This window comes from Oncorhynchus masou, chromosome 9, assembly GCF_036934945.1.
Source record: "Oncorhynchus masou masou isolate Uvic2021 chromosome 9, UVic_Omas_1.1, whole genome shotgun sequence".
Lineage (NCBI taxonomy): Eukaryota > Metazoa > Chordata > Actinopteri > Salmoniformes > Salmonidae > Oncorhynchus > Oncorhynchus masou.
In genome coordinates, this window is record NC_088220.1 from 70,742,323 (window position 1) to 70,767,544 (window position 25,222).

General features: G+C 42.6%; 1 protein-coding gene across 4 annotated transcripts in view; it reads left to right on the top strand.

The window, feature by feature from the left end:
- The window catches only part of LOC135546572 (neurofibromin-like), a 133,987-nt gene that overhangs the window by 14,790 nt on the left and 93,975 nt on the right, over positions 1 to 25,222 (top strand). For all 4 annotated transcript variants that reach the window (XR_010456598.1, XM_064975120.1, XM_064975121.1 and 1 more), the window contains exons 3-22: positions 955 to 1,038; positions 3,527 to 3,717; positions 6,225 to 6,331; positions 6,448 to 6,515; positions 10,478 to 10,553; positions 10,746 to 10,903; positions 11,001 to 11,174; positions 11,609 to 11,737; positions 11,861 to 11,935; positions 12,075 to 12,206; positions 12,357 to 12,494; positions 12,653 to 12,766; positions 12,916 to 12,995; positions 13,148 to 13,271; positions 13,447 to 13,693; positions 13,808 to 13,881; positions 13,978 to 14,061; positions 14,175 to 14,555; positions 14,759 to 14,898; positions 15,045 to 15,167. Coding sequence is in view for 3 of the 4 variants with exons in the window: in XM_064975120.1 (XP_064831192.1) it covers positions 955 to 1,038; positions 3,527 to 3,717; positions 6,225 to 6,331; positions 6,448 to 6,515; positions 10,478 to 10,553; positions 10,746 to 10,903; positions 11,001 to 11,174; positions 11,609 to 11,737; positions 11,861 to 11,935; positions 12,075 to 12,206; positions 12,357 to 12,494; positions 12,653 to 12,766; positions 12,916 to 12,995; positions 13,148 to 13,271; positions 13,447 to 13,693; positions 13,808 to 13,881; positions 13,978 to 14,061; positions 14,175 to 14,555; positions 14,759 to 14,898; positions 15,045 to 15,167 (2,699 nt within the window). In the remaining variant the exon portion in view is untranslated. The remainder of the gene's footprint in view (positions 1 to 954; positions 1,039 to 3,526; positions 3,718 to 6,224; positions 6,332 to 6,447; positions 6,516 to 10,477; positions 10,554 to 10,745; positions 10,904 to 11,000; positions 11,175 to 11,608; positions 11,738 to 11,860; positions 11,936 to 12,074; positions 12,207 to 12,356; positions 12,495 to 12,652; positions 12,767 to 12,915; positions 12,996 to 13,147; positions 13,272 to 13,446; positions 13,694 to 13,807; positions 13,882 to 13,977; positions 14,062 to 14,174; positions 14,556 to 14,758; positions 14,899 to 15,044; positions 15,168 to 25,222) is intronic.

Here is a 25,222-nt window from a genome sequence, read left to right on the forward strand (position 1 = left end):
TGGATGGGGCCATGTATCGCGAGATCTTGGCCAACAGCCTTCTTCCCTCAGTAAGAGCATTGAAGATGGGTCGTGGCTGAGTCTTCCAGCATGACAACGACCCGAAACACACAGCCAGGGCAACTAAGGAGTGGCTCCGTAAGAAGCATCTCAAGGTCCTGGAGTGGCCTAGCCAGTCTCCAGACCTGAACCCAATAGAAAATCTTTGGAGGGAGCTGAAAGTCCGTATTGCCCAGCGACAGCCCCAAAACCTGAAGGATCTGGAAAAGGTCTGTATGGAGGAGTGGGCCAAAATCCCTGCTGCAGTGTGTGCAAACCTGGTCAAGAACGACAGGAAACGTATGATCTCTGTAATTGCAAAGAAAGGTTTGTAAGTCGCTCTGGATAAGAGCGTCTGCTAAATGACTTAAATGTAAATGTTTCTGTACCAAATATTAAGTTCTGCTTTTCTGATGTATCAAATACTTATGTCATGCAATAAAATGCAAATTAATTACTTAAAAATCATACAATGTTATTTTCTGGATTTTTGTTTTAGATTCTGTTTCTCACAGTTGATGTGTACCTATGATAAACAATTACAGACCTCTACATGCTTTGTAAGTAGGAAAACCTGCAAAATCGGCAGTGTATCAAATACTTGTTCTCCCCACTGTATAACATTTTTAAAAATCTGTAAAAAAAACGGTCAAGTTTTATATATATATATATATATAAAAGAATTGACCGATTTAAAAAAATAATCGGTATTGGCTTTTCTTGGTCCTCCAGTAATCGGTATAGGCATTGAAAAATCATAATCGGTCGACCTCTAAACCCTACCTTCTAGTAGGCATGTGTATTGTGTGAACTCCAATTCAACTCAAGTGTAGTATGCACACAAAAGGCTGGAAGTGTTGTTTGCTGAATCACTGTGTCATCTGTGTCTGTATCTGTAACCTCTCCTCTCTCCAGCGTATATTTGGGGAAGCTGCTGAGAAGAACCTCTACCTCTCCCAGCTAATTATCCTGGACACACTGGAGAAGTGCCTAGCATCGGTGAGGAAACCCCCATACAGTCTGCATCCACTGTATCCCACCTTACATTACCTTTAGTTGGTCTGCTAACTTATCTCACTACAGTTGTTTGTGTGTGCTTGTGTATAAACCGTTCTCCATTTTAGTTTTTAGTCCTCCCAACTCACAGTTTTCTGTTATTGAATATTATCAGTCAAGAGCACTGGCCTCAATATATTGGCTCTTATTGCACCAATATTTTAAAACTCTATGGGTCTTCCAACACAACGTCAGCATTACATTGGTTGGCTGGATCTCTGTTCTGTCTCTCTCTGATTTTTCCAGACAGACCTCTGTTAATACACTTAAACCCCTTCCTCCAGTCATGCTTTCTCTTCACCTCTGAAATAGGTGCCTCTGCTCTGATCTGTTCTGCAACTGTGCAGCAGAAGATTACATTTGCAGGTGTTTCCTTGACTTTTGTTAGTGCTTTCACTGCCTCCAATGGGATTCCCGGAAGTTTCCTATATAGGTTTTTCATTAGTGCATGTTGTCAGATAGAAGCCAGCTGCTCCCCTCATGGATGCTATGGAACTCGTTTTAATTTGACATCTTACGTTTTAAAATTTAAGTATAGTAGTTGTGTTGTTTTGTGTTCGACTATTTCCTACATAAGGGTGAGCAACAGGTTTTGAATGCAGTTGTATGCAATCTGTCCTGGTATGAGGCTGCCAATTTTACCCAACGAGTTTTGGAAATGAGCCAATGGGAGTGCTGGTGAATCCCAGGTGGGACATGCTGTGCTTTTGCCCCAAAGAGAGGCACTTAACCCACACATGTATTGCATATCCAGCTGGATAAATCCAAAGTACAGTCGTGGCCAAGAGTTTTGAGAATGACACACATATACATTTTCACAAAGTCTGCTGCCTCAGTTTGTATGATGGCAATTTGCATATACTCTAGAATGTTATGAAGAGTGATCAGATGAATTGCAATTGATTGCAAAGTCCCTCTTTGCCATGCAAATGAACTAAATCCCCAAACAACATTTCCACTGCATTTCAGCCCTGCCACAAAAGGACCAGCTGACATCATTTCAGTGACTTTCGTGTTAACACAGGTGTGAGTGTTGACGAGGACAAGGCTGGAGATCACTCTGTCATGCTGATTGAGTTTGAATAACAGACTGGAAGCTTCAAAAGGAGGGTGGTGCTTGGAATCATTGTTCTTCCTCTGTCAACCATGGTTACCTGCAAGCCAAGATGTGCCGTCATCTTTGATTTGCACAAAAAGGGCCTCACAGGCAAGGATATTGCTGGCAGTAAGATTGCACCTAAATAAACCATTTATCGGATCATCAGGAATTTCAAGGAGAGTGGTTCAATTGTTGTGAAGAAGGCTCCAGGGCGCCCAAGAAAGTCCAGCAAGCGTCAGGACTGTCTCCTAACGTTGATTCAGCTGCGGGATCGGGGCACCACCAGTACAGAGCTTGCTCAGGAATGGCAGGAGGCAGGTGTGAGTGCAGTGAGGCGAAGACTTTTGGAAAATGGCCTGGTGTCAAGAAGGGCAGCAAAGAAGCCACTTCTCTCCAGGACAAATATCAGGGACAGACTGATATTCTGCAAAGGGTACAGGGATTGGACTGCTGAGGACTGGGGTAAAGTCATTTTCTCTGATGAATCCCCTTTCCGATTTTTTTGGGGCATCCGGAAAAAAGCTTGTCCGGGGAAGACAAGGTGAGCGCTACCATCGGTCCTGTGTCATGCCAACAGTAAAGCATCCTGAGACCATTCATGTGTGGGGTTGCTTCTCAGCTAAGGGAGTGGGCTCACTCACAATTTTGCTTAACACAGCCGTGAATAAAGAATGCTACCAACACATCCTCCGAGAGCAACTTCTCCCAACCATCCAGGAATAGTTTGGTGACGAGCAATGCCTTTTCCAGCATGATGGAGCACCTTGCCATAAGGCAAAAGTGATAACTAAGGGGCTCGGGGAACAAAACATTGATATTTTGGGTCCATGGCCTGGAAACTCCCCAGACCTTAATCCCATTGAGAACTTGTGGTCAATCCTGAAGAGGTGGGTGGACAAACAAAAACCCACAAATTCTGACAAACTCCAAGCATTGATTATGCAAGAATGGGCTGCCATCAGCCATCTATGTGGCCCAGAAGTTAATTGACAGCATACCAGGGTGGATTGCAGAGGTCTTGAAAATGTAGGGTCAACACTGCAAATATTGACTCTATGCATGAACTTCATGTAATTGTCAATAAAATCCTTTGACACTTATGAAATGCTTGTAATTATGCTTCAGTATTCCATAGTAACATCTGTGGAAATTATTATTTCTGTCATTCTCAAAACTTTTGGCCACGACTGTATGTGAGAAGTTGACACTGATAACCTGAAAAGCACTCCTTGTTTTCTCAGATAACCTAAAGAATCCAGCTTGCACACATACTTTCCTCTCATGGTTTTCCTTCTCTTTTTCTATGTCTTCCTCTTCCCACTGTCCCCCCAGCAATCCAAGGACTGCCTACGCCTGGATGAGACCATGCTGGTGAAGCAGCTGCTGCCTGAGATCTGTCACTTCATCCACACATACCGCGAGGGCCACCAGCACGCTGCAGAACTCCGTGCCTCCGCCTCAGGGGTCCTCTTCTCCCTCAGCTGCAACAACTTCAATGCCGTCTTCAGCCGCATCTCCACCAGGTAATGCTAACCCTGATCCCGAGGAGCTACAGAGTGTGTTGGCTAATTCTGTGTCAATGTCACTGTTGATGAGCAGTTGAACAGGTGTGTTAGTACAGGGCTGGAACAATAGCCTGCCCACCCTGTTGTTCTTCCAAGGTCCATGGCAATTGATCTACGTTTATTGTCTTTTGTCAAAAAATGCATTTGTGTCTTTTAAAAAGTTCCACTAGACCTGATTTTCCCAGAAGTGTAGTATTACAAATTATTTTGTGTCCTCAGAAGTCATGATGAAGAGACTGTTTGTGCCCCCATTCCTGCTCATGTCATATGAGAAGTTAACTTGTTTGTGTACCTAAGCAATTCCGTTTAGCAGCCAGTCATGGACAAGGTCACCGTGACTGAACTGTTAGCCCAGTCATGAACAAAATCCCTCCCTCCCCACCCAGGATGTTCAGGATGGTGCAACGTTATAGAAAGTAAAGAGCGCGATCAGGATTCCCTGTTTTTTTGTTCTATTAGGTTAATTTTCCCTCATGATGAAATTGGGGAGGACACTGTGGAACTGTCTCTGTACGTTCCTCACTACGATGAATGATACATCCAGCTATAGAGATCTGACATTTATAAAATGATACTGATTGGCCCAAGTGGGGTGCTATAGTAATCAACTGAAATTCCAAACTTTGAACAAGCATATTTCCTATCCCTTTTGAGTTATTGTCATGAAATGTGGTTCATATTTGCAGCCCCTCATGAGCAACAAGTTTACCATGACAACTTATAATTTCAGTACTTACAAATGAAATGTCTTTCCACACAACACACAGTGCATTTGCTAAGTATTCAGACCCCTTGACTTTTCCACATTGTTAATTTACAGCCTTATTCTCATAAATCTACACACAAAAGCCCATAATGACAAAGCGAAAGCAGGTTTTTAATGTTTTTTGCAAAAAAAAACAAATGCCTTATTTACAGAAGTATTCAGCCCCTTTACTATGAGACTTGAAATTGTGCTCCAGTGCATCCTGGATGTTTCTACAACTTGATTGGAGGTCTGCTGTGTAAATTCAATTGATTGGACATGATTTGGAAAGGTACACACCTGTCTATATAAGGTCCCACAGTTGACAGTGCATGTCAGAACAAAAACCAAGCTGTGAGGTCGAAGGTGTTGTCCGTAGAGCTCCGAGACAAGATTGTTTCGAGGCACAGATCTGGCGAAGGGTACCAACAAATGTCTGCAGCATTGAATGTCCCCAAGAACACAGTGGCCTCCATCATTCTTAAGTGGAAGAAGTTTGGAACCATTAAGACTCTTCCTATATCTGGCAGCCCGGACAAACTGAGCAATCAGGGGAGTAGGGCCTTGGTCATGGAGGTGACCAAGAACCCGATGTTCACTCGGACAGAGCTCTGGAGTTCATATGTGGAGAAGGCACATGACAGCCTGCTTGGAGTTTGCCAAAAGGCACCTAAAGGACTCTCTGATCATGAGAAACATGATTCTCTGGTCTGATGAAACCATGATTGACCTATTTGGCCTGAACGCCAATCGTCACATCTGGAGGAAACCTGTTACCATCCCTACGGTGAAGAGTGGAGGCAGCATCATTCTGTGGCAATGTTTTTCAGTGGCAGGGACTGGGAGACTAGTCAGGATCGAGGGAAAGTTGAACGGAGCAAAGTACAGAGGTCCTTGATGAAAATCTGATCAGGACCTCAGACTTGGGCGATGGTTCACCTTCCAACAGGACAACGACCATTAACACACACTCAAGACAGCGCAGGAGTGGCTTCAATACAAGTCTCTGAATGTCCTTGAGGGTCCCAGCCAAAGCATGGACTTGAACCCGATCGAACATCTCCAGAGAGACCTGAAAACAGCTGTGCAGCGTTGCTCCCCATCCAACCTGACAGAGCTTGAGAGGATCTGCAGGGAAGAATGGGAGAAACTCCCCAAATACAGGTGTGCCAAGCTTGTAGTGTCATACCCAAGAACACTCAAGGCTGTAATCACAGCCAAAGGTGCTTCAACAAAGTACTGAGTAAAGGGTCTGAATACTTAAGTAAATGTGAGACATTTCTAAAAACCAGTTTTTGCTTTGCATTGTGCAGCATAGTGTGTATATTGATTCGTGGGGGACGGGACAATTGAAACTATTTTAGAATAAGGCTGTAGAAAAGTTTCAGGGGTCTGAATACTTCCCGAATGCATTGTAAGTTGGAAGAGTTGAGACAAAGAGTGCCACATCATTTGTCAGGGGCAACGTTTCTATCTGCAACATTCTGAACGTTTCACATCATTGATCCACATGTCAGTGTTCTGTCTTGAAGGAAGATGGGATGTCAAAAAGCCAGGCTCTACAAGGCTGTCCTCTTTTCCCTATTGTCCACGCCTTCTTCTTTCCCTCCTTTCTAATGAGAAGCTGTGGTAGAATAAAATCTCAGGATATCATGTTTGACAGGACAAACTTGTTCTCTGGCAGTGTTTAAAATTCCTTATCCATTGTGTTCTCCCCCAGGATGCAGGAGCTGACAGTCTGTTCAGAAGACACTGTGGATGTCCATGATATAGAGCTCATGCAGTACATCAATGTGGACTGCTTCAAACTTAAAAGACTGCTCCAAGGTAGCTACTCACTCAATTCCCTGTATGTCATACTTCATGTATTTTTTAACTCCTGGATTCTGTGTATTTTGATGTTTTTTGCTAATACTCTATTACTTTTCACTGCGTCCTCTCAGAAACGGTATTGAAATTCAAAGCCCTGAAGAAACCTGCCCAACTTGCTGTCATTAACAGTTTGGAAAAGGTTTGTGTGCCAATATCTCTGTATTCAGTGCTGCTGTTTTGTGTTTATGAAGTTGGTGTATTATATTATTTGTGGTTTTCACTACTGCCACCTCTTGGCTGCTGGTGAAATGTTTAAAATTAAATGTTCCACTTTGAGGACATCACTATGCAGGTTTCCATTGACCCAGGTTTATTTGGCAAAAGATGATGAAAACAATGTATTTAAAATAAATGCTTGACTAATAATTTAGAAGGTACGCGGGGCCAGACACAACTATAAAACTCCACAACACAGTTAATTGCTAAATATATATATTTTTAACTTCAAAATAATATATCTTTGCAGGACATGGATTATCCTGACTTTCAAGAAGGCCTGAATTGCTTTTACTTGCTTTTCTGCTTGGCTGAATGCAAGTTGCACTATCCAATTATTTTACAGGAGTGCAAGTTTCACCATGGCACGGACCGTTGCAATACGCTGCCACACGAGACTTATTTATTATGGCATGTAGTACTCAATTCTTACATTATTTCCATGCTGGATTTTGCGGGCTACCTGAGACATGAAACAGATAGGAGGGGGGGCTACCTGAGACATGAAGCAGATAGGAGGGAGGGCTACCTGAGACATGAAGCAGATAGGAGGGAGGGCTACCTGAGACATGAAACAGATGGGAGGGAGGGCTACCTGAGACATGAAACAGATGGGAGGGAGGGCTACCTGAGACATGAAACAGATGGGAGGGAGGGCTACCTGAGACATGAAACAGATGGGAGGGAGGGCTACCTGAGACATGAAACAGATGGGAGGGAGGGCTACCTGAGACATGAAACAGATGGGAGGGAGGGCTACCTGAGACATGAAACAGATGGGAGGGAGGGCTACCTGAGACATGAAACAGATGGGAGGGAGGGCTACCTGAGACATGAAACAGATAGGAGGGAGGGCTACCTGAGACATGAAGCAGATAGGAGGGAGGGCTACCTGAGACATGAAGCAGATAGGAGGGAGGGCTACCTGAGACATGAAACAGATGGGAGGGAGGGCTATCTGAGACATGAAGCAGGTGGGAGGGAGGGCTATCTGAGACATGAAGCAGGTGGGAGAGAGGGCTTCCTGAGACATGAAGCAGATGGGAGGGAGGGCTACCTGAGACATGAAGCAGGTGGGAGGGAGGGCTACCTGAAACATGAAGCAGATGGGAGGGAGAGCTACCTGAGACATGAAGCAGGTGGGAGGGAGTGCTACCTGAAACATGAAGCAGGTGGGAGGGAGGGCTACCTGAGACATGAAGCAGGTGGGAGGGAGGGCTACCTGAGACATGAAGCAGATGGGAGGGAGGGCTACCTGAGACATGAAGCAGATGGGAGGGAGGGCTACCTGAGACATGAAGCAGATGGGAGGGAGGGCTACCTGAGACATGAAGCAGATGGGAGGGAGGGCTACCTGAGACATGAAGCAGGTGGGAGGGAGGGCTACCTGAGACATGAAGCAGGTGGGAGGGAGGGCTACCTGAAACATGAAGCAGGTGGGAGGGAGGGCTACCTGAGACATGAAACAGATGGGAGGGAGGGCTACCTGAGACATGAAACAGATGGGAGGGAGGGCTACCTGAGACATGAAACAGATGGGAGGGAGGGCTACCTGAGACATGAAGCAGATAGGAGGGAGGGCTACCTGAGACATGAAGCAGATAGGAGGGAGGGCTACCTGAGACATGAAACAGATGGGAGGGAGGGCTACCTGAGACATGAAACAGATGGGAGGGAGGGCTACCTGAGACATGAAACAGATGGGAGGGAGGGCTACCTGAGACATGAAACAGATGGGAGGGAGGGCTACCTGAGACATGAAACAGATGGGAGGGAGGGCTACCTGAGACATGAAACAGATGGGAGGGAGGGCTACCTGAGACATGAAACAGATGGGAGGGAGGGCTACCTGAGACATGAAACAGATGGGAGGGAGGGCTACCTGAGACATGAAACAGATGGGAGGGAGGGCTACCTGAGACATGAAACAGATAGGAGGGAGGGCTACCTGAGACATGAAGCAGATAGGAGGGAGGGCTACCTGAGACATGAAGCAGATAGGAGGGAGGGCTACCTGAGACATGAAGCAGATAGGAGGGAGGGCTACCTGAGACATGAAGCAGATGGGAGGGAGGGCTATCTGAGACATGAAGCAGGTGGGAGGGAGGGCTATCTGAGACATGAAGCAGGTGGGAGAGAGGGCTTCCTGAGACATGAAGCAGATGGGAGGGAGGGCTACCTGAGACATGAAGCAGGTGGGAGGGAGGGCTACCTGAAACATGAAGCAGATGGGAGGGAGAGCTACCTGAGACATGAAGCAGGTGGGAGGGAGTGCTACCTGAAACATGAAGCAGGTGGGAGGGAGGGCTACCTGAGACATGAAGCAGGTGGGAGGGAGGGCTACCTGAGACATGAAGCAGATGGGAGGGAGGGCTACCTGAGACATGAAGCAGATGGGAGGGAGGGCTACCTGAGACATGAAGCAGATGGGAGGGAGGGCTACCTGAGACATGAAGCAGATGGGAGGGAGGGCTACCTGAGACATGAAGCAGGTGGGAGGGAGGGCTACCTGAGACATGAAGCAGGTGGGAGGGAGGGCTACCTGAAACATGAAGCAGGTGGGAGGGAGGGCTACCTGAGACATGAAGCAGATGGGAGGGAGGGCGACCTGAGACATGAAGCAGGTGGGAGGGAGGGCTACCTGAGACATGAAGCAGGTGGGTGGGAGGGCAGACAGGCTGTCACCAATTTATTAATGCGCAAATTGCCGAAAACAAACTTCATGTTTATTCGATACCTAGGTTTTGGCCCTAATTTTAGTAAAACAATTTGGGGGGGGGTCTGACGTCATTACGTCCAACTGTTTTTATCGACAAGACAGTTGAATGGAAATGCACCGTAGCAGGCAGTTGATATATTTTCTATGCAAACATTCTAAATGTTGTAAAAAATAACTGGACAAGTTCATGGAAACGTACAGTACCAGTCAAAAGTTTGGACACCTACTCATTCCAGTTATTTTTTTCTACATTGTTGAATAATAGTGAAGACATCAAAACTATAAAATAACACACGTAGCCATGTAGTAACCAAAAAAAGTGTTCAACAATTCAAAATATATTTGAGATTCTTCAAAGTAGCCACCTTTTGCCTTGACAGCTTTGCACACTCTTGGCATTCTCTCAAACAGCTTCATGAGGTAGTCACCTGGAATGCATTTCAATTAACAGGTGGGCCTTGTTAATTTGTAGAATGTCTTTCCTTAATGCATTTGAGTCAATCAGTTGTATTGTGACAAGGTAGGGGGTATACAGAAGATAGCCCTATTTGGTAAAAGACCATATAGGAGACTGTGTGAATCAGACCTTCATGGTCGAATTGCTGCAAAGAAACTCTACTAAAGGACACCAAAAAGAAGAAAAAACTTGCTTGGGCCAAGAAACACGAGCAATGGACATTAGACCGGTGTAAATCGGTCCTTTGGTCTGAGGAGTTCAAATTTGAGATTTTTGGTTCCAACCGCCGTGTCTTTGTTTAAAATTCAAGATACACTTAACCAGCATGGCTACCACAGCATTCTGCATTAATACACCATCCCATCTGGTTTGCGCTTAGTGGGACAATGACCCAAAACACACCTCCAGGCTGTGTAAGGGCTATTTGACCAAAGGAGAGTGATGGAGTGCTGCATCAGATGACCTGGCCTCCACGATCTTCCGACCTCAACCCAATTGAGATGGTTTGGGATGAGATGGTTTGGGATGAGTTGGACCATGTGGGAACTCCTTCAAAAATCATTCCTCATAGTTTTGATGTCTTCACTATTACTCTACAATGTAGAAATTAAGAAAAATCCTTGAATGAGTAGGTGTGCCCAAACGTGTGACCGGTACTTTAGCTACTGTCAGTTCTAGAGGACAGTTAAATGTTATTGTTTCTCCGCAGGCCTTTTGGAACTGGGTGGAGAACTACCCTGATGAGTTTACCACGCTCTACCAGAGACCACAGACAGACATGGCAGGTCAGTATTCTCAATAGCCTTGTATTGGACTGAAACAGATACTGTCACAACATGCACTTTAAAAAAAAATTCCATGTTAAATCTCAAAACGGATTCAAAGGGACTGTAGGGAACAGTTAAGGACACTCAAGAAGTTAGGTGAGTTTAGGGCTATCTCACTTGTGTGTGTCTGTCTCTGTGCACGCCCTTTAGATGCTGCGGAGAGGCTGTTTGACCTAGTGGACAGCTTTGCTGAGAGTGCCAAGAGGAAGGCAGCGGTGTGGCCTCTACAGATCATCCTCCTCATCCTCTGTCCCGAGATCACACACGTCATCTCTCGAGAGGTGGTGGAGGAGAGCAAGGCCAACAAGGTGAGATGAGAGAACACACACACACACACACACACACACACACACTGAGATTAAATAGGTAGTGTGACTTATAGTTGCTTTCTCTGTCTTGCTACAGAAGCTGTTCCTGGAGAGCTTGAGGAAGGCCCTAACAGGCCAGGGGGGCAGCAAGCAACTAACAGAGAGTGCTGCCATCGCCTGTGTCAAACTGTGCAAGGCCTCCACCTACATCAACTTGGAGGACCACTCCGGCATCTTCCTCCTGGTGCAGTCCTTCGTGGTGGACCTCAAGGTCAGAACGACCAACCACTCTGTTGCCATCTGAGGGCTAGGGAATGCTACAGCAGTGGTGTCAAATCAAACACACATGGTTTGCAGATGTTATTGCGAGTGTAGCAATGCTTGTGGATGCTTGTCTGGGTTTTATGTTCGTCATTTATGTTGTGGAGTAAAATTGACAATGTCCTTTTCTGTATAGACATTTCTATCTACAACGTCCTGAACGGTAAACTCTGATTGATATCCCTATGGCTACCCCTTAGACCTTTTAGAAGTGCAACTGTTGTGCTCGTGGTACCGCTATGGAGCTATGACCATTTTTCTAATACCCATCCAACCATCTCAGAACTACACAAAGCCCCTTGTGTTATGGTTAATTGTGAATTTGGTTCATTTGGATATTGCAGACGGTGACATGCAGCTTCCTCCTCCTATCTATTCCATCAGGCCCTGCTCTTCAGCCCCACCAAGCCCTTCTCTCGCGGGGCAGGCAGCCAGAATGCAGACGTGGACCTCATGATCGACTGCTTCGTCTCCTGTTTCCGTATCAACCCTCACAACAATCAGCACTTTAAGGTCAGTCAGTCTGCTCACCTCAGTGCATCGGTTGAGAAATGTGCAGACCGTGTCTGAATGATGCTTTACCTTACTGTCAAAGCGGCAATTTTGACGAAACATTGTCTTTATTCATCTCCTCAGGTCTGTTTGGCCTCGTCCTCCCCCTCTACCTTTCACTTTGTTCTGGTCAACTCCCTGCACAGAATCATCACCAATGTAAGTGTGTACCGTGTCCACTACTACTTACTACCAAGTTCAGTCTAAGTACAGTTGATAGGACGGTGTTGATCTCAATTGCCGTTCCTACAGCAGTGCAATATTAATGATCTTCTCTTTTATCCTCTTCGTCCTTTAGTCTGATCTGGACTGGTGGTCTAAGATTGATGCAGTGTACTGCTACTCTGGAGAGCTGCGACTAATGTTCTCAGACACTCTGAGCCGAGTGATGCAAGGCCTTCACACACACGCCCCACTACGCATGACACCGGTGAGAAAGGGGACCACACACACTCACATTCACACTCACTGTCGCACCAATTGTTGGAAACCCAAACCTTTTTGTTTTCCTGTATAAGCCAACCACCTAGGACCGCTATGTCTTAGTTACACCTAAAGGTACAACTTCTCTCTCTGACAGAGTCTGTCATTTAAAGAGAAGATGACCACCAGCCTTAAGTTCAAAGAGAGAACCACAGATCTGGACACACGCAGCTACAAGTGCCTCCTCCTCGTCCTGGTCAAACTCATCCACGCCGACCCCAAACTCATGCTGCACGTACGTCTTACACCAACCACCACATACATACTGAGACAATGTCCCTTGGCTCTGTTTGAATAGTTTTACACCCTCCCTGCCACTTGTGTGAATGTTTGTGTTTCCTCTCTGCCCTTACTTTCACCCATACATGCACGTTTAACGTGTGTGTGTTGTAGAACCCAGGGAAGCAGGCTCAGGAGACTCAGAGCAGCACAGCAGAGCTGATCGCAGGCCTGGTGCAGCTGGTGCCTTTGGCCAACACAGCCCAGCTCTCCCAGGAAGCCATGGAGGTCAGTTTATACTCCTCTCTTACTCCCACTCCATCCACTCTGCTTCTTTATTCTTTCTCATTCTGTCCATTTCAACTCTATTCCCTAGCATTGAATTGTCAACTTCAAGTAAGGAACATTTCTCTCTGTCTCTGTTTCTCCCTGCCCAGGCTCTGCTGGTGCTGCACCTGCCTGAGACCATTGAGCTGTGGAACCCTGAGGCCCCCATTGAAACCTTCTGGGACATCAGGTACAAGGACATGGTTTAGTTCTATGGGCTTTTCATTCCAGATATATTCCATGTAGACAGACACACTGGTCATGGATTCAGTAGTAGTCCCAGTCTTTAGGGGCATGTGTTGAGATTCCATTGGGCTTTAACACTGGCCTATCCCATTGTAGCTCCCAGGTTCTCTTCCTGATATGTAAGAAGCTGATTGGTCACCAGATGGTGAACAGTACAGAGGTGTTGAAGTGGTTGAGGGAGATCCTTATCTGCAGAAACAAGTTCCTCCTCAAGAACAAGGTGAGGTCAAGGACTCTAACCTCACATGAGAATAACCATTGAGGGCTAAAAAGCACTTTCAATGGAGAATCTCCATTAAACATTATTTTTAGTCTAGGACGACGCTTAGGTCTGGAAAACCGTCCAGAGAGTTTTGCGTGTGTTGGACATGTCTAACTCCTCTTTGCTCCTCCAGGAGTGTGCCACGCAGGGCAGTGGAATCCCCATCTGCAAACAGGCCCAGACCAAACTGGAGGTGTGTCTATACATGTTTCTGTGGAGCCCTGACACCGAGGCCGTGCTGGTGGCCATGTCCTGCTTCAGACACCTGTGTGAGGAGGCTGACCTCCGCTGTTCCGCTGACGAGGTGCCCGTCCAGACCATCCTGCCCAACTACGCCACCTTCACAGAGTTCGCATCCGTCAGCAACATGATGGCCACCGGTCAGTAAAAACATTGTGTTTTGTAGACTACTTTAACGTGGTCTGAGAGTCACGATGTAGGCCAACGCTTTCAGAAAATGACTCCCTCTACGTGTTCCACTATGTGTTTGGTAGGACGCTCTACCCTGCAGAAGAGAGTGATGGCCTTGTTGAGAAGGATAGAGCACCCCACTACAGGAAACACTGAGGTGTGAAAGAATAGAGAAACATTAAATACAGTTTATCCTTGCTTACATCCCTCTAGTATTTGACGTATCCCTCCTTGTTTCCATGTCTCACCCCAGGCATGGGAGGACACGCTTGCAAAATGGGAGCAGGACACCAAACAGATTCTTAACTTCCCCAAAAACAAGGTGGAGGATGGTCAGGTAAAAGCACTTCAATTTTAGGATTTAGGTTTGTTTCACCGTTAATAAAAATACCACAGGGAACCACTGCTCCAAACTCTACCTAAATACCTGCTCGCTGTCTCCCCCTGCAGGAGTGGATCAACATGACAGGCTTCCTGTGTGCTCTGGGCGGGGTGTGTCTGTCTCAGCGCAGCAAGCCCTGTGGCCCCGCCACCTACAGCCCCCCCATGGGCCCCATGAGCGAACGTAAGTACTCCATGGTCTCTGTGGGCTCCTGTGATGTCTCCAACGCTGGAACCTCAGCCACCTGCTCTTCCTCCGCTGAGACCCCCCTGGGCAGGTTCCTGGACCGCCTGCTTGCTCTGCTGGTATGTGGTCATGAGAGGGTGGGTCTGCATGTCCGCACCAATGTCAAGGAGCTGCTGGGGCTGGAGCTCAGCCCCGTCCTGTACCACATGCTCTTCAACAAGCTCAGGAACAGCATCGGACGCTTCTTCGACACACAGGGGCCGGTGAGTGGATGGGCTGGGAAGGAGGATGGGGCACGTTAAACAATGATTTGAATTGTATTAGCATAGAAAATCTTATTAGGACAGGTAGGGTGCTGCAATCAGCATATCACATGTTATTAGTTCTTTATCAAATATTGGTCCGTTGACATTAGCAAGAATGTAGTTAAGACTGATTTAATGGATTTGTGTCTGTGCTATTGCAGGTCCCCATCAATGATACTAACACACAGTTTGTAGAACAGACCATCGCCATCATGAAGAACTTACTGGACAACCATGCTGAGGGCAGCTCAGAGCACCTGGGACAGGCCAGCATAGAGACCATGATGCTCAACCTGGTCAGGTGAGAGACACTCACTTACTCACCCAGGTCGCAGTTGTAGCCTACCTGGTTAAATAAAGGTGAAATAAAAAATAAAACTCAGCTTATGAAATGCCTAATCAGTTGTCCATCTTCAGGACCTTATTCAGTCTTATCTCACCCCCCAGGTACGTGCGTATCCTCGGCAACACGTTGCATGCCATCCAGATGAAGACCAAGCTGTGCCAGTTGGTGGAGGTAATGATGGAGAGACGAGACGACCTGTCCTTCTGCCAGGAGATGAAGTTCAGGTGAGAGACAGACAGCACCCCCTCCTGGACAGACCTAAACAAGCCAAACTAGCTAAACGCTACTTAAAAGTGTCAGTCAGTAGTTCAAACAATAAAAAACTGTCTCCCTGTTTTGGTAAAAAGCTAAGGGACGGGGTTGGAGAAATATAACCACTTTCAAATTCATAGACAGCTATGGACTGACAATCCCTGATATAAAATTCTAGTTTTAACCATGTTTTGAGGCTGTATTGTTTGTTTACATTTACTTTGTTTACAAACATTGGAGTAAAGCAAGATTATATTTTGGGTCCTGATGGGGTACGACAGTTGAACGTAGCTCATGAGGCATTTATAATTTATATTCTTCAAGACTCAATGGGTATACATCAGAGATGAGACCAAGTCATTGTTTTACAAGTCTCAAGTCATAATGTGCTCTTCACCAAATGTAATAGCATTTCATATTTTTAACAAGGGTAATAGTTAGTATATTACATTTACGCAAATCATGAATGCCTTTAAAAATATCTATATATTTATTACTTTCCAAATTAACTTGATTTCAATGGAAATACATGGGAAGCCCCCCCCCCCACCCCCCAAATAATGATTGATTATCGAGGATCATTATGGTGCGCAATTGGGCTATGTAAGCGTGTACACAATCCCCCAACCTTCACATACTAGGCCAACATATGTCAATGGTTTTAGGAACAGCAGAAACATCAGGCAGGATTTAGGCTTCCAACTGCCGTGCCAGTTGAAGCTCAATCTTGGGTGCAATGATCACGTTCCCACACTGACTGACTGTGTGGAGGCACATTGGTTTAACTTTACACTAGCCTACATGATACACTAGTAAAGTAATAAAATACACTGCTCAAAAAAATAAAGGGAACACTAAAATAACACATCCTAGATCTGAATTAATGAAATATTCTTATTAAATACTTTTTTCTTTACATACAGTGGGGCAAAAAAGTATTTAGTCAGCCACCAATTGGGCAAGTTCTACCACTTAAAAAGATGCGGCCTGTAATTTTCATCATAGGAACACTTCAACTATGACAGACAAAATGAGAAAAAAAATCCAGAAAATCAAATTGTAGGATTTTTAATGAATTTATTTGCAAATTATGGTGGAAAATAAGTATTTATCTCAATACTTTGTTATATACCCTTTGTTGGCAATGACAAGAGTTCAAACGTTTTCTCTAAATCTTCACAAGGTTTTCACACACTGTTGCTGGTATTTTGGCCCATTCCTCCATGCAGATCTCCTCTAGAGCAGTGATGTTTTGGGGCTGTTGCTGGACAACACGGACTTTCAACTCCCTCCAAAGATTTTCTATGGGGTTGAGATCTGGAGACTGGCTAGGCCACTCCAGGACCTTGAAATGCTTCTTACGAAGCCACTCCTTCGTTGCCCGGGCGGTGTGTTTGGGATCATTGTCATGCTGAAAGACCCAGCCACGTTTCATCTTCAATGCCCTTGTTGATGGAAGGAGGTTGTCACTCAAAATCTCACGATACATGGCCCCATTCATTCTTTCCTTTACAGGGATCAGTCATCCTTTTCCCTTTGCAGAAAAACAGCCCCAAAGCATGATGTTTCCACCCCCATGCTTCACAGTAGGTATGGTGTTTCTTTGGATGCAACTCAGCATTCTTTGTCTTCCAAACATGACGAGTTGAGTTTTTACCAAAAAGTTATATTTTGGTTTCATCTGACCATATGACATTCTCCCAATCTTCTTCTGGATCATCCAAATGCTCTCTAGCAAACTTCAGACGGGCCTGGACATGTACTGGCTTAAGCAGGGGAACACATCTGGCACTGCAGGATTTGAGTCCCTCGCGGCGTAGTGTGTTACTGATGGTAGGCTTTGTTTCTTTGGTCCCAGCTCTCTGCAGGTCATTCACTAGGTTCCCCCGTGTTCTGGGATTTTTGCTCACCGTTCTTGTGATCATTTTGACCCCACAGGGTGAGATCTGCGTGGAGCCCCAGATCGAGGGAGATTATCAGTGGTCTTGTATGTCTTCCATTTCCTAATAATTGCTCCAACAGTTGATTTCTTCAAACCAAGCTGCTTACCTATTGCAGATTCAGTCTTCCCAGCCTGGTGCAGGTCTACAATTTTGTTTCTGGTGTCCTTTGACATCTCTTTGGTCTTGGCCATAGTGGAGTTTGGAGTGTGACTGTTTGAGGTTGTGGACAGGTGTCTTTTATACTGATAACAAGTTCAAACAGGTGCCATTAATACAGGTAGCGAGTGTAGGACAGAGGAGCCTCTTAAAGAAGAAGTTACAGGTCTGTGAGAGCCAGAAATCTTGCTTGTTTGTAGGTGTCCAAATACTTTTTTCCCACCATAATTTGCAAGTAAAGATTTTTTTTCTCATTTTGTCTGTCATAGTTGAAGTGTAGTGTGTGTTTTTTGTTGGTACAGCATCATCTTTATCTGTTTTTTTGTTGGTACAGCGTCATCTTTATCAGTTTTTTGTTGGTACAGCGTCATCTTTATCTGTTTTTTGTTGGTACAGCATCATCTTTATCTGTTTTTTGTTGGTACAGCGTCATCTTTATATCCGTTGTTTGTTGGTACAGAATCATCTTTATCAGTTTTTTGTTGGTACAGCATCATCTTTATCTGTTTTTTGTTGGTACAGCGTCATCTTTATCAGTTTTTTGTTGGTACAGCATCATCTTTATCTGTTTTTTGTTGGTACAGCATCATCTTTATCTGTTTTTTGTTGGTACAGCATCATCTTTATATAGTTTTTTGTTGGTACAGCGTCATCTTTATCTAGTTTTTTGTTGGTACAGCCTCATCTTTATCTAGTTTTTTGTTGGTACAGCATCATCTTTATATAGTTTTTTGTTGGTACAGCATCATCTTTATATAGTTTTTTATTGGTACAGCGTCATCTTTTTCCGTTTTTTGTTGGTACAGCGTCATCTTTATATCCGTTTTTTGTTGGTACAGCCTCATCTTTATCTGTTTTTTGTTGGTACAGCGTCATCTTTATATCCGTTTTTGTTGGTACAGCGTCATCTTTATATCCGTTTTTTGTTGGTACAGCCTCATCTTTATCCGTTTTTTGTTGGTACAGCCTCATCTTTATCTGTTTTTTGTTGGTACAGCGTCATCTTTATATCCGTGTTTTGTTGGTACAGCGTCATCTTTATCTGTTTTTTGTTGGTACAGCCTCATCTTTATATCCGTTTTTTGTTGGTACAGCCTCATCTTAATCTGTTTTTTGTTGGTACAGCGTCATCTTTATCTGTTTTTTTGTTGGTACAGCCTCATCTTTATCTGTTTTTTGTTGGTACAGCGTCATCTTTATATCCGTTTTTTGTTGGTACAGCGTCATCTTTATATCCGTTTTTTGTTGGTACAGCGTCATCTTTATCTGTTTTTTGTTGGTACAGCCTCATCTTTATCTGTTTTTTTGTTGGTACAGCGTCATCTTTATTTCCGTTTTTTGTTGGTACAGCCTCATCTTTATCTGTTTTTTTTGTTGGTACAGCGTCATCTTTATTATGTTTTTTTTGTTGGTACAGCGTCATCTTTTTCCGTTTTTTGTTGGTACGGCGTCATCTTTATCTGTTTTTTTGTTGGTACGGCGTCATCTTTATATCCGTTTTTTGTTGGTACAGCCTCATCTTTATCTGTTTTTTGTTGGTACAGCGTCATCTTTATATCCGTTTTTTGTTGGTACAGCCTCATCTTTATCCGTTTTTTGTTGGTACAGCCTCATCTTTATCTGTTTTTTGTTGGTACAGCGTCATCTTTATATCCGTGTTTTGTTGGTACAGCGTCTTCTTTATCTGTTTTTTGTTGGTACAGCCTCATCTTAATCTGTTTTTTGTTGGTACAGCGTCATCTTTATCTGTTTTTTGTTGGTACAGCCTCATCTTTATATCCGTTTTTTGTTGGTACAGCCTCATCTTAATCTGTTTTTTGTTGGTACAGCGTCATCTTTATCTGTTTTTTTGTTGGTACAGCCTCATCTTTATCTGTTTTTTGTTGGTACAGCGTCATCTTTATCTGTTTTTTGTTGGTACAGCGTCATCTTTATCTGTTTTTTTTGTTGGTACAGCGTCATCTTTATCTGTTTTTTTTGTTGGTACAGCGTCATCTTTATCTGTTTTTTTGTTGGTACAGCGTCATCTTTATCTTGTTTTTTTTGTTGGTACAGCGTCATCTTTATCTGTTTTTTTGTTGGTACAGCGTCATCTTTATCTGTTTTTGTTGGTACAGCCTCATCTTTATCCGTTTTTTTTGTTGGTACGGCGTCATCTTTATCCGTTTTTTTGTTGGTACAGCGTCATCTTTATATCCGTTTTTTGTTGGTACGGCGTCATCTTTATCTGTTTTTTGGTTGGTACGGCATCATCTTTATCCGTTTTTTTGTTGGTACGGCGTCATCTTTATATCCGTTTTTTTGTTGGTACGGCGTCATCTTTATCCGTTTTTTTGTTGGTACAGCGTCATCTTTATATCCGTTTTTTGTTGGTACGGCGTCATCTTTATCTGTTTTTTGGTTGGTACGGCATCATCTTTATCCGTTTTTTTGTTGGTACGGCGTCATCTTTATCCGTTTTTTTGTTGGTACGGCCTCATCTTTATCCGTTTTTTTGTTGGTACGGCGTCATCTTTATCTGTTTTTTTGTTGGTACGGCGTCATCTTTATATCCGTTTTTTGTTGGTACGGCGTCATCTTTATATCCGTTTTTTGTTGGTACAGCCTCATCTTTATCTGTTTTTTTTGTTGGTACAGCCTCATCTTTATCTGTTTTTTTTTGTTAGTACAGCCTCATCTTTATCTGTTTTTTTTGTTAGTACAGCCTCATCTTTATCTGTTTTTTTTGTTGGTACAGCATCATCTTTATATCCGTTTTTTGTTGGTACAGCCTCATCTTTATCTGTTTTTTGTTGGTACAGCGTCATCTTTATATCCGTTTTTTGTTGGTACAGCGTCATCTTTATATCCGTTTTTTGTTGGTACAGCCTCATCTTTATCTGTTTTTTTGTTGGTACAGCGTCATCTTTATATCCGTTTTTTGTTGGTACAGCGTCTTCTTTATCTGTTTTTTGTTGGTACAGCGTCATCTTTATCTGTTTTTTGTTGGTACAGCGTCATCTTTATCTGTTTTTTGTTGGTACAGCGTCATCTTTATATCCGTTTTTTGTTGGTACAGCGTCATCTTTATATCCGTTTTTTGTTGGTACAGCCTCATCTTTATCTGTTTTTTTGTTGGTACAGCCTCATCTTTATCTGTTTTTTTGTTGGTACAGCGTCATCTTTATATCCGTTTTTTTGTTGGTACAGCGTCTTCTTTATCTGTTTTTTGTTGGTACAGCGTCATCTTTATCTGTTTTTTTGTTGGTACAGCGGCATCTTTATGTTTTTTGTTGGTACAGCGTCATCTTTATCTGTTTTTTTGTTGGTACAGCGTCATCTTTATATCCGTTTTTTGTTGGTATAGCGTCATCTTTATCTGTTTTTTTGTTGGTACAGCGGCATCTTTATCTGTTTTTTTGTTGGTACAGCGTCATCTTTATCTGTTTTTTTTGGTACAGCCTCATCTTTATCTGGTTTTTGTTGGTACAGCCTCATCTTTATCCGTTTTTTGTTGGTACAGCGTCATCTTTATCTGTTTTTTTGTTGGTACAGCGTCATCTTTATCTGTTTTTTGTTGGTACAGCCTCATCTTTATCTGTTTTTTGTTGGTACAGCGTCATCTTTATCTGTTTTTTTGTTGGTACAGCGTCATCTTTATCTGTTTTTTGTTGGTACAGCGTCATCTTTATCTGTTTTTTTGTTGGTACAGCGTCATCTTTATCTGTTTTTTGTTGGTACAGCGTCATCTTTATCTGTTTTTTGTTGGTACAGCGTCATCTTTATCTGTTTTTCTGTTGGTACAGCGTCATCTTTATCTGTTTTTTTGTTGGTACAGCGTCATCTTTATCTGTTTTTCTGTTGGTACAGCGTCATCTTTATCCGTTTTTCTGTTGGTACAGCGTCATCTTTATCCGTTTTTCTGTTGGTACAGCGTCATCTTTATCCGTTTTCTGTTGGTACAGCGTCATCTTTATCTGTTTTTTTGTTGGTACAGCGTCATCTTTATCTGTTTTTTGTTGGTACAGCCTCATCTTTATCTGTTTTTTTGTTGGTACAGCGTCATCTTTATCTGTTTTTTGTTGGTACAGCCTCATCTTTATCTGTTTTTTGTTGGTACAGCGTCATCTTTATCTGTTTTTTTGTTGGTACAGCGTCACCTTTATCTGTTTTTTGTTGGTACAGCGTCATCTTTATCTGTTTTTTGTTGGTACAGCGTCATCTTTATCTGTTTTTTTGTTGGTACAGCGTCATCTTTATCTGTTTTTTTGTTGGTACAGCGTCATCTTTATCTGTTTTTTGTTGGTACAGCCTCATCTTTATCTGTTTTTTGTTGGTACAGCCTCATCTTTATCTGTTTTTTGTTGGTACAGCCTCATCTTTATCCGTTTTTTGTTGGTACAGCGTCATCTTTATCTGTTTTTTTGTTGGTACAGCGTCATCTTTATCTTGTTTTTTTTGTTGGTACAGCGTCATCTTTATCCGTTTTTGTTGGTACAGCCTCATCTTTATCCGTGTTTTTTGTTGGTACGGCGTCATCTTTATCTGTTTTTTGTTGGTACAGCCTCATCTTTATCTGTTTTTTGTTGGTACAGCCTCATCTTTATCTGTTTTTTGTTGGTACAGCCTCATCTTTATCCGTTTTTTGTTGGTACAGCGTCATCTTTATCTGTTTTTTTGTTGGTACAGCGTCATCTTTATCTTGTTTTTTTTGTTGGTACAGCGTCATCTTTATCTGTTTTTTTGTTGGTACAGCGTCATCTTTATCCGTTTTTGTTGGTACAGCCTCATCTTTATCCGTTTTTTTTGTTGGTATGGCGTCATCTTTATCCGTTTTTTTGTTGGTACAGCGTCATCTTTATATCCGTTTTTTGTTGGTACGGCGTCATCTTTATCTGTTTTTTGGTTGGTACGGCATCATCTTTATCCGTTTTTTTGTTGGTACGGCGTCATCTTTATATCCGTTTTTTTGTTGGTACGGCCTCATCTTTATCCGTTTTTTTGTTGGTACGGCGTCATCTTTATCCGTTTTTTTGTTGGTACGGCATCATCTTTATATCCGTTTTTTGTTGGTACGGCGTCATCTTTATCTGTTTTTTTGTTGGTACGGCGTCATCTTTATATCCGTTTTTTGTTGGTACGGCGTCATCTTTATATCCGTTTTTTGTTGGTACAGCCTCATCTTTATCTGTTTTTTTTGTTGGTACAGCCTCATCTTTATCTGTTTTTTTTTGTTAGTACAGCCTCATCTTTATCTGTTTTTTTTGTTGGTACAGCATCATCTTTATATCCGTTTTTTGTTGGTACAGCCTCATCTTTATCTGTTTTTTTTGTTAGTACAGCCTCATCTTTATCTGTTTTTTTTGTTAGTACAGCCTCATCTTTATCTGTTTTTTTTTGTTAGTACAGCCTCATCTTTATCTGTTTTTTGTTGGTACAGCGTCATATTTATATCTGTTTTTTGTTGGTACAGCGTCATCTTTATATCTGTTTTTTGTTGGTACAGCGTCATCTTTATCTGTTTTTTGTTTGTACAGCGTCATCTTTATATCTGTTTTTTGTTGGTACAGCGTCTTCTTTATCTGTTTTTTGATTGTACAGCGTCATCTTTATATCCGTTTTTTGTTGGTACAGCGTCTTCTTTATCTGTTTTTTTGTTGGTACAGCGTCATCTTTATATCCGTTTTTTGTTGGTACAGCGTCATCTTTATCTGTTTTTCTGTTGGTACATCGTCATCTTTATCTGTTTTTTTTGTTGGTACAGCCTCATCTTTATCTGTTTTTTTTGTTGGTACAGCGTCATCTTTATCTGTTTTTTGTTGGTACAGCGTCATCTTTATATCTGTTTTTTTGTTGGTACAGCCTCATCTTTATCTGTTTTTTTGTTGGTACAGCGTCATCTTTATCCGTTTTTTGTTGGTACAGCGTCATCTTTATCCGTTTTTTTGTTGGTACAGCGTCATCTTTATCTGTTTTTTTTGTTGGTACAGCCTCATCTTTATCTGTTTTTCGTTGGTACAGCGTCGTCTTTATCTGTTTTTTGTTGGTACAGCGTCATCTTTATATCCGTTTTTTGTTGGTACAGCGTCATCTTTATCTGTTTTTTGTTGGTACAGCGTCATCTTTATATCCGTTTTTTGTTGGTACAGCGTCATCTTTATATCCGTTTTTTGTTGGTACAGCCTCATCTTTATCTGTTTTTTTGTTGGTACAGCGTCATCTTTATATCCGTTTTTTGTTGGTACAGCGTCTTCTTTATCTGTTTTTTGTTGGTACAGCGTCATCTTTATCTGTTTTTTGTTGGTACAGCGTCATCTTTATCTGTTTTTTGTTGGTACAGCGTCATCTTTATATCCGTTTTTTGTTGGTACAGCGTCATCTTTATATCCGTTTTTTGTTGGTACAGCCTCATCTTTATCTGTTTTTTTGTTGGTACAGCCTCATCTTTATCTGTTTTTTTGTTGGTACAGCGTCATCTTTATATCCGTTTTTTTGTTGGTACAGCGTCATCTTTATATCCGTTTTTTGTTGGTATAGCGTCATCTTTATCTGTTTTTTTGTTGGTACAGCGGCATCTTTATCTGTTTTTTGTTGGTACAGCCTCATCTTTATCTGTTTTTTGTTGGTACAGCGTCATCTTTATCTGTTTTTTTGTTGGTACAGCGTCATCTTTATCTGTTTTTTGTTGGTACAGCGTCATCTTTATCTGTTTTTTTGTTGGTACAGCGTCATCTTTATCTGTTTTTTGTTGGTACAGCGTCATCTTTATCTGTTTTTTGTTGGTACAGCGTCATCTTTATCCGTTTTTCTGTTGGTACAGCGTCATCTTTATCCGTTTTTCTGTTGGTACAGCGTCATCTTTATCCGTTTTCTGTTGGTACAGCGTCATCTTTATCTGTTTTTTTGTTGGTACAGCGTCATCTTTATCTGTTTTTTTGTTGGTACAGCCTCATCTTTATCTGTTTTTTTGTTGGTACAGCGTCATCTTTATCTGTTTTTTGTTGGTACAGCCTCATCTTTATCTGTTTTTTGTTGGTACAGCGTCATCTTTATCTGTTTTTTTGTTGGTACAGCGTCACCTTTATCTGTTTTTTGTTGGTACAGCGTCATCTTTATCTGTTTTTTGTTGGTACAGCGTCATCTTTATCTGTTTTTTTGTTGGTACAGCGTCATCTTTATCTGTTTTTTTGTTGGTACAGCGTCATCTTTATCTGTTTTTTGTTGGTACAGCCTCATCTTTATCTGTTTTTTGTTGGTACAGCCTCATCTTTATCTGTTTTTTGTTGGTACAGCCTCATCTTTATCCGTTTTTTGTTGGTACAGCGTCATCTTTATCTGTTTTTTTGTTGGTACAGCGTCATCTTTATCTGTTTTTTTGTTGGTACAGCCTCATCTTTATCTGTTTTTTGTTGGTACAGCCTCATCTTTATCTGTTTTTTGTTGGTACAGCCTCATCTTTATCCGTTTTTTGTTGGTACAGCGTCATCTTTATCTGTTTTTTTGTTGGTACAGCGTCATCTTTATCTGTTTTTTTGTTGGTACAGCGTCATCTTTATCTGTTTTTTGTTGGTACAGCGTCATATTTATATCTGTTTTTTGTTGGTACAGCGTCATCTTTATCTGTTTTTTGTTTGTACAGCCTCATCTTTATCTGTTTTTTGATGGTACAGCCTCATCTTTATCTGTTTTTTTTGTTGGTACAGCCTCATCTTTATCTGTTTTTTTTGTTGGTACAGCCTCATCTTTATCTGTTTTTTTTGTTAGTACAGCCTCATCTTTATCTGTTTTTTTTGTTGGTACAGCCTCATCTTTATCTGTTTTTTGTTAGTACAGCCTCATCTTTATCTGTTTTTTTTGTTGGTACAGCCTCATCTTTATCTGTTTTTTGTTGGTACAGCGTCATATTTATATCTGTTTTTTGTTGGTACAGCCTCATCTTTATCTGTTTT